The following is a 14,686-nucleotide window of genomic DNA, read 5'->3' on the forward strand; positions in this document are numbered from 1 at the left end:
TGACAATCGGAAAACTTAACAGTGACCATTACAAAACTCAGTAGTGACAATTAGAAAAATCATCAGTGACAATTACAAATCTCAGTAGTGACTGTTAAAATCACAGAAAGTCCAAATGGAAATAAAGGAGGAGCTGGAATTACTGTGGAAATTCCACAGCATTTGCTCCTGGCGAATGTTGGAGCAAGGTGGTATCCCAGTCCATTTGGAGATGGAGAGTCCTTGGGAGAAGGCCACAGCCCTGCTGGGAGCTCTGTCACTCAGAGGAGATGCAGGAGATCAGGAGAGTAAAATAATAATTTATACAGGAAGCTTGAGAGAATTAAGGGGGGTTAATCCAGAAAAAAACTCTGCCTGGATGCTCCAGTGCTGCAAGTCCAGCTGCTCTCTGAAGTTACTGGGAGTGGGATTTAAAAAATGAGATAAAAATTGAACATGATTCCTGGGCTGGTTTTGCTGTTGTGCAGCACTGGCACAGATTAGAACAAGGTATGGACACTCCCAAGATGATGGGAACCTTTCCATGGGGGATGTGCAATGGATCTGTCAAACCCACAGAGAGGGTGAATAGAATTTCACTGCCTCCCCCCATGCAGGAGCCCCAAGAAACCTGCAGGAGGGAGCCAGAAACTGTGCAATAACGATAAAAAATTGCTGATGTTGGAAAGGAAAATAAATCCATTGGATTTTTGAAGTATGTAGGACCCACCTGTGGGCCTGGAGAGCAATGTGGATAGTTGAGTGTCTGGGCAGGTCCAGGAGCTGGATCCATGATCCTTGTGGATCCCTGGAAGAAATTCTGGAGCCCCTTTTGTGTTCTGGTGAGAGATGGGATTCTGTGATCCTTTAGGGCTCATCTCCATCCCCTCAATCCTGTGGTTTATGTTATCTCACAGGCCTCCATTTCTGGAAATCCAGCTGGGGAAAACCTTCAGAAATCCTGATAAGTTCTGATTTATGTTAATTCATTATTAATTGCAAAACCCATGGTCTGTCCATTGAACACAAATGGGGAACACCTGAGGGCTCCTTTCTCAACCTCATAGGTAAAACCTCCACCCTTCCTTCTCATGCTGTGGGGCAAAGAGAGGAAGAAGAATTTGATAATATTTTGATAATCATTATGCTTTTAATAATTAGATAATTTAGCAATCATTAATTCATAGAAATAAAAAGCAATGAATAATTTACACTTTTTATTTTTACACTTTTGCAGCAGGTATTTTTGGTTTGCACTATGAGAGTTAAAAACCCCAAATAATTCAAGTCACTAATTCCTGATAATTTTTGTTTTGTACTGTGAGAGCTAAAAACCCCAAATAATTCAAGTCACCCATTCCTGATAATTTCCCGGTCCTTTCCTTGTCTCCTGTGCCTTGTCCTCAGCAGTCAGTGCCCTTGAAATAGTGAGGAAGTACAAGTTAAATTTAAACTGATGAAGCTGTGGTTAATCTACCTCAGAGATTCTATTAACACTGTGCAATTAGCAGAGTAACACTATTTAAAAAAATCTTATTTATAGGGCAAGAAAAGTGACCCTATTGATGGCCCTATTTATAGCTCAGAGCAGGCTGTCCTGTGTCCTGGCCAGGGCTGAATTTCATGTCCCAGCTCTTCCTTAGGCTGTTATTTTATAGGAATGACAACAGCAGGAGCATCATTTCATGTGGAGATAAACTCCCAGGACTTGTGGCAATTTGGGAAATTGGTTGAGGAAAAAAGAACCAATTTTTTATATCCAGACAGAGCAAATTTTTACATCTTTTGGGTTGTGGTGGTGGATGAGAACATTGAGTGACACAGGAGGCAGCAGTGGGAGCAGGGAGTGGGTGTTCCCTGCAGCTGGAATTTGTTCCCTGCAGCAGGAGGGGTGACACAAGTCACTGAGGCTGCCAAATATTTTCCTTTTTCCCAGACAAGCTCTTTGCCTAATCAGATGGAACCACTGAAGCAGCAATTTCCATGCTCTGTGGGTGTCCCCATCTGAGGCAGCTCAGCAAAACTGGTGTTGCAGTTTCAAAAAAAGCAAGTGATGGGAAAAGACCTTTTCCTTAACACATGGGATTCCTGGAGAATTCCAGCCTCACTGACCAGCATCACCCACTGGAATTATCTGCACCAGGAGAACTCTTCCAAATTCCTTGTGGAAGGCTTCCCAAGGCATCCAAAAATCGTTCCAGTTGCCACATCTCATTAACAAAGTCACACCTTGGTGCCATAGGAAGTTATTCCTAAGGGAGTCCTGAGCCTGGCTCTGGATTTGCCAATATTCCCAGCAATTTTAGGGCTGGTTTAGCTGCTGCAGAGTTTGTAGTTTGGGGCTGAATAATATTGGAAACCTTCATCACAGGGATGAGCCAGGAACTGTGGGCAAGTTGGGTTGGAGAAGGGAATTGCTGAAGTTGGGTTGGAGAAGGGAATTGCTTAAGTTGGGTTGGAGAAGGGAATTGCTGAAGTAGGGTTTGAGAAGGGAACTGCTTAAGTTGGGTTGGAGAAGGAAATTTTTAAAGTTGATTTGGAGAAGGGAATTGCTGAAGTTGGCTTGGCTCTGGAGTTGCCAATTTTTCCAGCAATTTTAGGGCTGGTTAAGCTGCTGCAGGGTTTGTAGTTTGGGAGTGAATAATATTGGAAATTTTCATTACAGGGATGAGCTAGGAGCTCTGGGCAAGTTGGGTTGGAGAAGGGAATTGCTTAAGTTGGTTTTGGAGAAGAGAATTGCTTAAGAAGGATTGGAGAAGAGAATTTGTTTAAGTTGAGTTGGAGAAGGGAATTGCTTAAGTTGGTTTTGGAGAAGAGAAATGCTTAAGAAGGATTGGAGAAGAGAATTTAAGTTGGGTTTGAGAAGGGAATTGCTTAAGTTGGGTTGGAGAAGGGAATTGCTTGAGTTTGAGGAGGGAATTGCTGAAGTTGGGTTTGAGAAGAGGATTGCTTAAGTTGGGTTGGAGAAGGAAATTTTTAAAGTTGATTTGGAGAAGGGAATTGCTGAAGTTGGGTTGGCTCTGGAGTTGCCAATTTTTCCAGCAATTTTAGGGCTGGTTAAGCTGCTGCAGGTTTTGTAGTTTGGGGGGGAATAATATTGGAAATTTTCATTACAGGGATGAGCCAGGAGCTGTGGGCAAGTTGAGTTGGAGAAGGGAATTGCTTAAGTTGGGTTGGAGAAGGAAATTGTTAAGGTTGGGTTTGAGAAGAGAATTGCTGAAGTTGGATTTAAGAAGGGAATTGCTTAAGTTGGGCTGGAGAAGGGAATTGCTTAGGTTGAGTTTGAGAAGAGAATTGTTTAAGCATGACAAGGGGGAATGCTTTGCCTAAAAGGATCTCTGGAATTTATAAAGTATGTATAAAATGGCTACAGGGCTGAAGCAGCAGGAGTGGGAAATACCACGAGGGAAGTCAAACTGAAGCTCATGATGGGTCTTTAATTACCAGATGATGTTGGTGCTGCCTTGCTTTTTAATTTCCTTGTGAAACAAGAGGGCTCTTCCAGTCTTAAAAACACCCCAAAGACTCCCAAAGTGTAGTACACCTATTTTTGCCGATCTAGGAAGATGGGCAAAGTGCCTAGGAAGATTTGCAAAGTGCATTTCCAGCATCCTTTTCTGGTGTAGGAATGAGCAAAATCCTGATCTAACAGTGAAAACAACCTGCAGGAAGCATTTGTTGCATCCCATGGACTTTGTTCCCACTTGTCCTTGTCCTGAAAATATTTGTTACAAAAAGTATCGGTAATTTTCCCATCTTGCAGTTGTGTTTTTTTGTCCCTTCCTTTACTGGAATAATGAATTTCAGTGGGATTTGGTCCTTAATGCTCTAAGCCTTCCCTGTGAGGGTGGGGAGGCCCTGGCACAGATTTCCAGAGAAGCTGTGGATGCCTCTGGATCTCTGGAAGTGTCCAAGACCAGGCTGGATGGGGCTTGGAGCACTCTGGGATAATGGAAGGTGTCCCTGTCCATGGCACTGGATGGGATTTAAATTCCCTTCCAACTCAAACTTTTCTAGGAATTCTATGGTTCCCATTGGGAGCACCATTCATTTTGGTCCCTCAAGGAAGAAAACAAAAAAATTGTGTAGTCCTACCTGGTCAGGTGTATTTGAAAGAAAGAATTTGGAATTCAGACAGGAAATACTCCAAGGAATTTCCCATTATCATCAGAATTTCAACACAGAAGAGGAGGTACAGTAATCCAGTAGGGAAAATTAAGTCAGAGGGTGACAAGGGTGAGGAAATGAAGTGACAGCCCTGTGAGGGACCACAGTAAGGCTCCAAGCTCTCTGGTGAGCTGGGATTGATTTATCCAATGTTTCTCCTGCCATGGAGCACAGACCCAACCATGGGCTTATGGAATTGGCTTGGAAACTTCAACAAAATCCACACAGCATTCATGGGAATTGTGACAAACAAGGCCAGCTGGATATCTGACCATCTGAGGGAATTTGGAGAAGCTTTTGGGTACTTGAGGAGCCACACAGCTCATTGCAGTCCCAGCATTTCCTGCTGCTCAAACCTCCCCTCTGGGAACACACATTAATATTTTACAGTGCCTCTCAGATGGCTTTAAGGCATTTTTATTTCCAAGTAGGTTTTTTGGTTTTTTTTTAATTTTTTATTTATTTTCAATTCATGGACTTTCTGTCTTTAGGACTTGCCTTGACCCTACAAGATCAAGGCTGTTGTTAATGAAGTTTTTCCTGTGGTGGCACTGCAGGAATTCATCCTCTGGGAAAAGAGTTACTCTGGGAGCCGCTCGATGGTGCTGCCTCCAAATTGTTCTGAGCTTGGCCTTGTCAGAGCTCATCCTGGTGAATTTCCAGGCTCCTTGGAGGCGTTATTAGATTTGTTCCAGAAGTACATTTGGGGAAAAGTTAACAAATATGTGCTGGATTTGATGGATTGGTCCTTTAGGAACTTGTCTGTAAAAGGTCTTCTGGTAAAAATGGTGCAGACACGCCTTGAGCGTCTGTTCTGTGGATCAAGTTGAATAAAGATGCACAGACAGACTTCACTTGCAGCCCCTTTGTATGGAGAGAAAACAGGAGGGAAAGGCTCCAAACTCATTCCTGACGTTTGGATCATCACTGGCACCCTCAGGGACAAGTTGGTGCCACTCTATAATTATTATTTTTTTTTTTTTCACACCTACCTCTTGAAACTGAGAAAGTGTTTGAAAGTGTTTGTGGCTGCTCCTGAACTGTCGGAATATTTACACCGAGGTTGATTCGGGTTCATCTTTTATTTATACGGGATTTTTTTCCCCTCCATATAATTTATTTATGGTGCCAACAACGTTTTCCTGGAGCTCGGAGATTTAGCAGCACTGTGGGTGTTGGGAGGACAAAATTGCCTCATGCAAATGGAGAGAGAGAAGGAGCTGATGGATCAGAGCCAGAACAACTCAAAGCCCAGCTGCTGCTGACAGAGACTTACCGAATTACCTGGAATTTACTCTAAATGCTGCTTTTCCAGATTCTTGTCTTCTTCAGCTGCACCTATCAAGAGGATGCATGATTTTTTAAGGAAACATTTTAAATATTTCAACTATTTTCTGGTTTTCTGCTTTGCATTTCCCATTTTTTCCACTTTGCATTTCCCATTTTTGTCTGTGTTTCAAAGCCTGGGTTTGGTTTTTTTTTTTTTTCAGGGAGAGCTGTGAGGTGTCAACAAAGGTTATTGGATCGGCCCTCCTGGCAAGGGAAATTGGAGAAAAATGAAATAAAAAAGTATTATCCTGGCATGACTGACCCCATATAAGCTGAGCCGAGCTCTTTCAGGGGAGATTTTAGGGTTTGCTGCTCTGCTGTTTCTCCCAGTCAGAGCAAAGTTTATCCATGGAGAAAATTGGTTATGAGGAGAGAATAGAAAAAACGAAGAGAAAAGGCCACGGGGAGAAAAAAACCCGAGCAGTTTCTGATTGAATTCTGGGACTGAGCTGAGACTTCAACAACGTTGAGATGAGCAATAAAAAAGGGACTCAAGTGAACTTTGATAGCTTGCCCAGTGCTAAATCTGGCTTAAAATTTTTAATAAAAATTAAGGAGTTTGGAGAAACTGTTGTTACTTCTTTCAGTGACTTTTTCTTCTTTGCTGTTTCACTGGAAAAGATTTATTTGCTTTGCCAAAAAAAAGGAGGTTTTTAACCCTGCCACATTTTCCTGAGCAAACCAAGCCTAAATCACAAATTAGGCCTTAGGTTATGTCTTATGGCCTTCCAGGATGGTGTTACTGTGTTAATTCATTGCCTCAATACCTGTTTGGGGTGAAATTAGGCATTAACAACCCAATCCTGCTTTTGTTTCATTGTTGCCTTGCAAGGTTTGGCTTCATCCTGTGGCACATTCCCAGCAGCAGGAAGATAAAACTTGGGGTGCTGAAGGAGCTGAGTTGTTCCTATTTTCATTGCTGAGCAAGGAATTTGGGGTTGAAAAGTTACTCCCATTATTAACATGTCCTAATAATAAAAATATTAGTAATTAGATTGGGTAAAACCCACTAACACGAGTTTATACGAGAGCAAAGGGTTTGTGCCTTCTCTTCCTCATTAATGAATTAATTAATTTGCTTGCAAAAATGATTTCTTTGATTGTATTATTTAAAATATAATGAATTAAGTGGAGTGAAAGACTGGGGAAGTTGGTGTGGGCAGAGGGCATTTCCAGAGCTGTAATTCCCAGCAGAGAATCCCAGGATGGGTCAGTTTGGAAGGGCACACAGTGGGCACCTGGTGGCACCTCCCTGCTCCAGCAATGTCAGAGCACAGGGTTGTGTGCACACAGCTCTGGAATAGCCCCAGAGAGGGGAATTCCTCTGGAAAAGCCCTTCCAGCAGCTCCAGATCCAATCCAGCTCTCCCAGTTGTCACCTTCTGCCCCACAGTGATGGGGAAAATCTGGCTTTTTCCAACAGGATAACTGTGCCTCCCTTGGTTCTGCTCTATCTCCACACATCCATGGGGTGCATTCATAGGGTCAGACATCTCCTGAGGGACCCTCTGGGGACTGTCAGTGTGTCTGAGCCACCCAGGGCCCCACTGTTCCCATCCCAGGAACACTGATTATCCCAGCTCACCCCGTGCCTGGCAGGACACTGCGTTTCCCCAGCTGCCCTGGATTTCCCTCACCTGCTCAGTGCCATTCATTCTCTTTGATCCTACAAATCCTCCTTGAGAAAGCACCATATTAAACATCCTCTTCTTGTTCCTTATGTCAGAAATGTGGCTTTTTCTTTTATTTTTTTCAATGTTTCAGTTTATTTTTTTGTCAACTTAGAGCAATTGCTTTTCTCGAGCTCCGTGTTTCATGCCTCAGGAGTGTCAGGAGCACAGAAGAATTGCAGGATTTTCATTTGTGAGGCTGTGACATTAAGGCAGAGATCAGTCAAGAGACTCTGGCTTGCAGCAGTTCATCTTTTCAAATTCTTCTTCCTTGGAAAAAAGCAAACCTGCTTTTTTCAGACAGACCCACTGGGAATACTGGAATTGGGTAGTAGAAAGTAGCTTGTCACCTGGAATATTTTTGTTTCAAGGGATTAATTGATTTCAGTTAGTAATTTCTGGTTTTTCATGGAATCCCAGGATGGTTTGGGATGGAAGGGATATTAAGGATCATCCAATGCCACTCTCTGCTATGGCAGGGCCACCTTCCACTGTCCCAGGGTTCTCCAAGCCCTGTCCAGCCTGGCCTTGGGCACTGCCAGGGGTCCAAGAGCAGCCACAGCTGCTCTGGGAATTCTATGCCAGGGTCTGCCCACCCTCCCAGGGAACAATTCCTTCCCAATATCCAACCTGAATTCCATCTCTTTCAATTTGAACCCCCTTTGACATGTTTTTGGATGCTTTTTCTCTGAAGATGAGAAAGCTGGGATCCAGAAGTGAAAATTTCACTTTGGAAGCAGAGGGATTTACAGGGTTCCTGGTTGGAGGACAGGGATGTGATGGTTGAGGTGCCCCCACCAGCCACATTTATTCTAAAACTTCTACTGGAGGGTGAAAACCTTCAGCAGCCATTTCAGTGGGCTGGATAAATAATTTTGGATCTTCTTGGCGTTGGTTTCTGCATCTCCAGCATTCCTGAGGCCTGGGCCTGGTGGGTCACCAGCATCGAGATCCAGTCCCATTGCTGCCAAAAAGCCACACTGGATTGCTTGGCTCCCAGGTGGAGTCTCTTCAGGTTCAGTGGTGGACCTACTGGGACTGGATGGTCTTCAGGGTGTTTTCCAACCTTGGTGATTCTGTGATTTTCCTCTCAAAGAGTCCTTTTGTCTTTACAGCTCCTTCAAGCACCTGATCGGGGGCCTGGATGACGTCTCCAACAAAGCCTATGAGGATGCAGAAGCAAAAGCAAAGTAAGTGCTCAGCATCAAGTCTCAAACCTCTGTTTGTTGAATTCCACTGGAATTCCCAAAAAATCCCTCGTTGTTCTCCATGCAATAATACCAAACAGCTTAAAAAGGAGAGATTCCTCCTGTGGATGGAGGAATTTTCCTCCTCGTGGCTCCCTGGTTCTCCCCATGAATATGGAGATGAGTCTCCTCCAAAGCCAGGTGGTCCCAAGGTCCTGCTCAATCACAATGTTTGAATCCAGAAATCCTCTTGAAATATGGAGATGAGAAACACATTGTGAGGTGAGAAACTCCAGATCTTGGAATTGCACTTGAGGGAATTGTCGTTGAGGGAATTGTCGATGAGGGAATTGTTGTTGAAGGCATTTCCTTTCTTTAGAGAGCTCTGACCTTTCTCAAATACCTTCCAAAGTCAAACATGTTCTGAGACAAAGGATGGGCAGTGGAATTTGTCATTTGAGGATAAAAACTAGAGCTGCCTTGATGTGAGGCAGTATATTCATCTGAAGTCCACAATAAATATTCATTCCTTTCAGAAGGGAGATGTAGAGTATTAGATTAAAATATTTTTAAACCCCCACACTTTTTATTAATTCTTGAGCTGCAATTTGATTTTAATCTGTAGTCTTTGAGCTCTGATTCTATCCCAATGATTAAAGCTTTTCAAGAGGATCCTGTTCTTCTTTGAGAGATGCTCAATATCAACCAAACACAATTAAAAGGCAGAAGTTGTTGAAAAGAAAATTAAATTTGCTCTATACAAAATTTCTTTACTTTTGCTCCCTCTCAATTATTTTGCTTTTATGGGGATTTTTTTCATAGCACATTAATGAAGGGGGGAAGTGTTTTCTCAAAGTCAAATGCTCCGAGTGACTGCTTAAATTGCAGATTCCAATGGGGTTATATATAGAAACTTCTCATTAAACCACAGGGGTTGGAATGGTGTCTGCTGAAGGTATTGGGCACCTCTGTTGAGGGAAGTGAGAATTCCCAATTAAGTATTGATTAAAAATAACTCTTGGTCTGTTTCAGAAACTAAGATCAATCTCAAAAGTCTTCATTTCATTAGCAAAACTTGTTAATCCTGCAAAATACCCGTAGATTATTTCTCTTTTCTTATGTTTGAGTGATGTTTGAAATATTATATTTAATTAATTTTAAGGTGTTAAAAGGGTTGCACTTTAGATTGGAATAATATTTCTCTGCCTCAGATCAAATGTAAGATTCCTTCTTATAAAGAGTTCCATTAAAAAGGTTAAATTCCCTAAATTCTTTTTGACCCAATTAAAAAGATGGGAGACTGTCAACTTCCTTTACCATCCCCCAAAAAAGGGGGTTTGGGGCATGGAATGCTTCACATAGATGATCCCAAATATCCTAGGGTCATTCAGTTATTATTTTGTATTAATTTTTGAGTGTTTCTATTTGGGTTATATTGATTTCCATCAGAGCAGAAGGGAAGAAAACATTGGGAATAACACTGGGGAATTTTGGGTTGGGTCATAAGCAATGTCATGGTCACAGAAGGTTTTTGAAGGTGCCACCACAACCCATTAGCACCAAGAAAAATGTGCCCTTCCCACATCTATAATTTAAGATCTATTCTTGAGTATTTATTATCCCAGGAACATCGGGGATGCAGTTTGAGGAGATTTTGATGGTAGTTCAGAGAATTTTAGGATCTGCTGCACAATGTGGAGGAAACTGCAGTTTGGGACCTCTTTGGAAGAAACTCTGCCTTTTGGAAGCCACTGGGTTTTGACCTTCCCATTTTGGAGCTTTCATCTGCTCCAGTCCTTTCCTTCTAATGCCAAGTGTTTCATCCCAATGGAAGGGCAGGGCCCTGCTGAGGGAGGAATTGTTCCCTAAAAGGCTGAACCAATTAATTTTGATAGCAACTTTTTTATCTTTAAAGTCAGAGGCCCATGCTGGAGCCTTATCACTACAGAGTGAGGGTGACAGTGACATTATTGTCCCATCTTGACATTTTGCCTCAGACAGACCAGGAAGGATCAGTGTTGTCTGCCTGGAAAAACATCCAAAAAAAGGAATGCCCTATTGATTATTAAATAGAGTATTGAGCAATTAAATTCCATATTCCTGTTTGCTGGGCTCCTTGAAAACCAGCAGAAGGATGGATAGAGGCAGGAAAAATTGTAAAGTTCTTTGAGGAGAGATCCCAGAAGAATTGTGAGCCCTTCCAGAAAGTTTTGGTGTTCCAGAGGCAAAACTCTTCGGGAGAAAAGTCTCCTTGGCAGCAAGTTTAACCTGGATTCCTTTGCAAGCAGCAGTTAATTAGCTCCAGCTAATTGTCCTTTAAGGGCCTATTTTTTCCAAGGGGAGGTTTGTGGTAGGGAAGAACTGGGAACATAAAACGTGGACAGGTTTGTGAGGCTTTATGCAAATCCCATGGAATGTTTTTGCTCGTCTTTTTTTAGCTCCCATCTCCTTTTCAGAGCTCACTGCCAGCTGGGAAAAGGCCTTGGGATGTCTCCTGTGGATCAAATGGATCAGGATGACCAAGGCCAGCTTGGGCAGGATTGGTGTAATAGGAGGTGGAAGAGGTTGGGCTTTGAGGTCTCTTCCAACCCAAACCATTTTAGGACTGTAAATGCTCACAAAATTAGTGGCACTGGGTTTTTTCCCCATTTTCATGCTGGAGCACATCCCTGGAGTCACAGAGCTCAGGGCATGGCTGAGAGAATGTCAGGCAGAAGTTACAGGCTTGGAATATCTTTCCATGTATCCATCTGTCCTCCAGGCCTGGAAGAGCTGAGCTATTTATTGAGTTTATTCTTATTTTAGAGGCGTTTTCCTGCTTTTTGTCAGCTTGGGGTTGGCAGTTCCCTTTAATGTCCATCCTTGGTGTTCCCTCTCTTAAATCAGCAATTGCAGACATGTCATCTGTGAGACCAAGATTTTAATTGTAGGCTATGATTTTAATTAGAGGATTGTGCAGACTATAATATGAATTATAATATTCTACCCCTTGAATGTATTCAAATGACTCAATGAATTAATTAACTAATGGATATTATAGTTGCCTCATAAAAAGGGAAGGAGAGAGGAAAATTTGCTTCATGCTCTGAGGAAATGGGAGTCCTGAAGACCCCCAGTGTCCCAGGGCCAGGGCCAGCCACGGTGGCATTTAGGGCATGAAGGAGATGCCCACATCATCAGGATTATCTCAGTGTAGGTTGTTTCCAGATGGAGCCACTCCAGCAGCTTCCATAAATCCAGGAGGACGCAGGAGGGTGGCTTCTGCTGCAGCTGGTGGTGCCAAGTGGGGCGAGGTTCAGTGACCCCCTTTGCTCAGGGCACGCCAATCCCTCCTTGCTGGGCTCATCCCACCCTGGGAACTCTGGCATTGATCCTGTGCAATTATTGGACCCTTACCAAGGCTGCAGAGGTTCCTCTCCATCTGGTGGTACAGCCACACCACTGAGGTGTCCCTTGTCACCCAGCTGGGACAGCTGGCACTGCCTGGCTGTGCCCAGCCGAGCACAGCCCCCAGATCACTGTCCCAGTGCTCCCATCACATTCCCAGCTGGCTCCCAGTGCCCATCTCCTGTGCCAGCAGGGCTTGGGATTGATCCCCAGCTGAAGCCTTGGTGCCTTGAGAAGGCTGACCTAGAGCAGAGGCTGGACAGAGTTAAAGAATAAAGCAGGGATTTATTAAAAGGATCTCCTCCATGGATCCACCTTGGGCAGCACAAGAGCCCAGCCAGGGCTGAACCCAAGGTGAACCAAAATGGTCCCAAAATGGGCACCTGGTCACGGGGTCTGTCACTTTGATCAGTTCTGCTCCATTTGCATATTGGAGTTAATTGTCCAATTCCAGCTTTAGGTTATGAAGTCCCACCCTTCTCATATTTCTGTCTTCACCATTGTTTATACTTTTTGGCCTGGAGCTTGTAACAGTTGTCCTTGGTCTCAGGTTGGAAAAGGATTGTTTTGTCTAACTAGCCTGTGAAGAGAACTTGCTGACACTCCATATGAAGCTCAGGGTTACACACTAAAGCAGCACAGAATCTGAAAAATATCAAAACTAAGACTTAAGGCATCAGCCTGGACTCTAGTGCCTTCATGCTGTTGCTCCAAGCTCTCTGCAGGTTGTTCTGACTGCACTTCTCCCTTGTTTTATTTCCCATCCCAGCTGTATGGCAGCCCTGGGCGAATGTCTGGATACTCACAGCCAAAATCAGCTGCTTTTCCCAGGGCTCGAGGGAACAGGAACCTTTATTTAGTGTATGATGCCTTTCCATGTCCTTGCAGCCCCAGAGCCCTTCATCTTTCTGGAGCTGTGTTTTAATGAAGAGCTTCATTAACAGCTGGACTCAGAGGTCTGAGAGCTCTTTTCCAACCTGAATGATTCTATCCAAACCTTTTGTTTCAGTCCCCTTTCCTAGTCCTCTTTTTCAGTCCTTGATATGTCCTTTTTTTCACCTTACGCCCCCTCTCTCACTCCATTTATTCATAAAAAAGCATCCCAGTAGTTCATTGACTTAATTTTGCTGCAGAGGGTGGTTATGAATATTTTTCCCTTTTATATACCTATGGAAATGAAACAATATAAAAGTATAGCGATATCTAAGGAAAAGAAATAAAGGTTAAGAGGAGAGAGAGTAGAGGAAAGATCCCACCATCCAGAAATGAGAGTTGGTTGTTGCAATTTTGATGTCTGTAGGTCCAAGTGATGGTCACAGTCTTGATCCACTGAGGATGAGGAAACACTGAGGCTGGATTGGACCTTGAGCTCCATAAAAAGGAGCAGAAACCAGCCTTTTTTCATGGAAACTCCCGTTTTGGTGTGATGGAAAGCTTTGCCTGCAGATGCTGTCTCTGCAGGTCTCTGTTCAGCCTGCTGGGTTGGACATCCAGCCAGCCCTGGGGTTGTGTGGCTAAAACAGCCCTGAGTGTTAGAGAAGAATGCTTTTATTTTGTTTATAAATACAGCTGAGATAGATTTTAATCCCTGACAGAAGGAAATGGGCAGAGTTAGCATTCCAAAATGGGAGCTGCCAGTTAATGAGGATGATTTAGTGAGGACCTGACTTGGTGCTGGGCTGGAAGACTTTGGCTGTAATAATCCACCAAGGCATGGGGTGTCATTTTTCCTGCAGGAGACAATATTTGCTGGCTTTGCAGCCTCATGAAGCTGTGCTGAGGGGCTCCATCCCCCTCTGTGTCCCTCGTTCCCTGAATTAGGGACCATCTGGGAAGCAGCTTTTGCCTCGGCTATCCGTGGTGCCAGACTGGGGAGAAATCCTGTGGGAAGTGCAAAAAGCTGGCAAAAAGCTCCTCAGGGCTATAAAAAGCAGAGGTTGCAGTAATTTCTTTTAAGCTGTGTAAATAATTAAAACCCTTCTCCTCTCTGGTGAGGGCTGTGTGGAAGCAACAACTGATCATTGATACCTGCTCAGTTTGTGTGAGCTGCAACATTTAATATTCAGAAAAACTGAGATTTTAGGTGGCATTATTTGGCCTCTAATATGGAAGAGCTTTTTCTCTTCCTGCTGGAGAATTTTGCTTTTCCCAGCATTCAGCCTTAAATAATTTGTCATTCCATCCTGAAGCCACTGCTAGTTTGTATCCAGCTCTGTCACATTTTCCTGATTGCTGTAATAAATAGGGCTGGAATCAGAAAACATCTCAGAAATCATTTGAAAATGTGAGAGCCCAGCAAGAGAGCACGCAGGGTGATGTCCCTAAGTGAAGGTAACTGCTAAATATGACTTTGTTTATTGAGGGGGACTTGCTGTTTGTTTGCAGACTTGAATTATTCACACTGAGACCACACCAGGCAGACTTGGTGGCTGCTTCCCTCTGGAGAAAGAGCACTGGGAATGCTCTGTCACCCACCAGGGATTTGTGGATGACCTTTTGAAAGCCAGGTTGTTTTATTTAGGTAATAATCTCTGTGCTCTCCCCTTGCTCTGCTGACCTTTGGATGTGATAATGGCATGTCAGATGGTGTGGAAAAGTCAGTGCCTCTAAAATGTGCTACTCTTCCAACAGCTGGCTGCATTTCTTTATGGAATTGGGGTTGTCCTCTTTGTTTTATGGAATTAGAGCGGTCCTGAGGAAGGAAAACTGCAGCAGAAATCAATCATCCCTAGGATAACAAATCCCAGAGGGAGCAGAAATGCAATGTGGACACCTCCACACCAGCTGCGTGTGGTGGAAACACTTGATGGTCTGTGCCTTGGATATATCAACCATTCCTGTGGCATGGGTGGGAATCCTTCTCCCAGGAGCTGCTGGGAATACTCTGCTAATCCCAGAGCTCTGTGCTGTGCTGGCTTGGTGCTTCAACCAGAAACCTTGGCCAGTTTTGGGGGGATCGAGGCAAAGG

General features: G+C 43.7%; 1 protein-coding gene across 2 annotated transcripts in view; it reads left to right on the forward strand.

Annotated features, from left to right (window-relative positions):
• The window catches only part of PRKG1 (protein kinase cGMP-dependent 1), a 352,826-nt gene that overhangs the window by 288,476 nt on the left and 49,664 nt on the right, over window positions 1–14,686 (forward strand). For both annotated transcript variants that reach the window (XM_058029350.1, XM_058029351.1), the window contains exon 9: window positions 8,260–8,334. In XM_058029350.1, coding sequence (XP_057885333.1) covers window positions 8,260–8,334 — 75 coding nt within the window. The remainder of the gene's footprint in view (window positions 1–8,259; window positions 8,335–14,686) is intronic.

The sequence above is a fragment of the Melospiza georgiana genome, chromosome 8, assembly GCF_028018845.1.
Source record: "Melospiza georgiana isolate bMelGeo1 chromosome 8, bMelGeo1.pri, whole genome shotgun sequence".
In the NCBI taxonomy this organism is placed as follows: domain Eukaryota; kingdom Metazoa; phylum Chordata; class Aves; order Passeriformes; family Passerellidae; genus Melospiza; species Melospiza georgiana.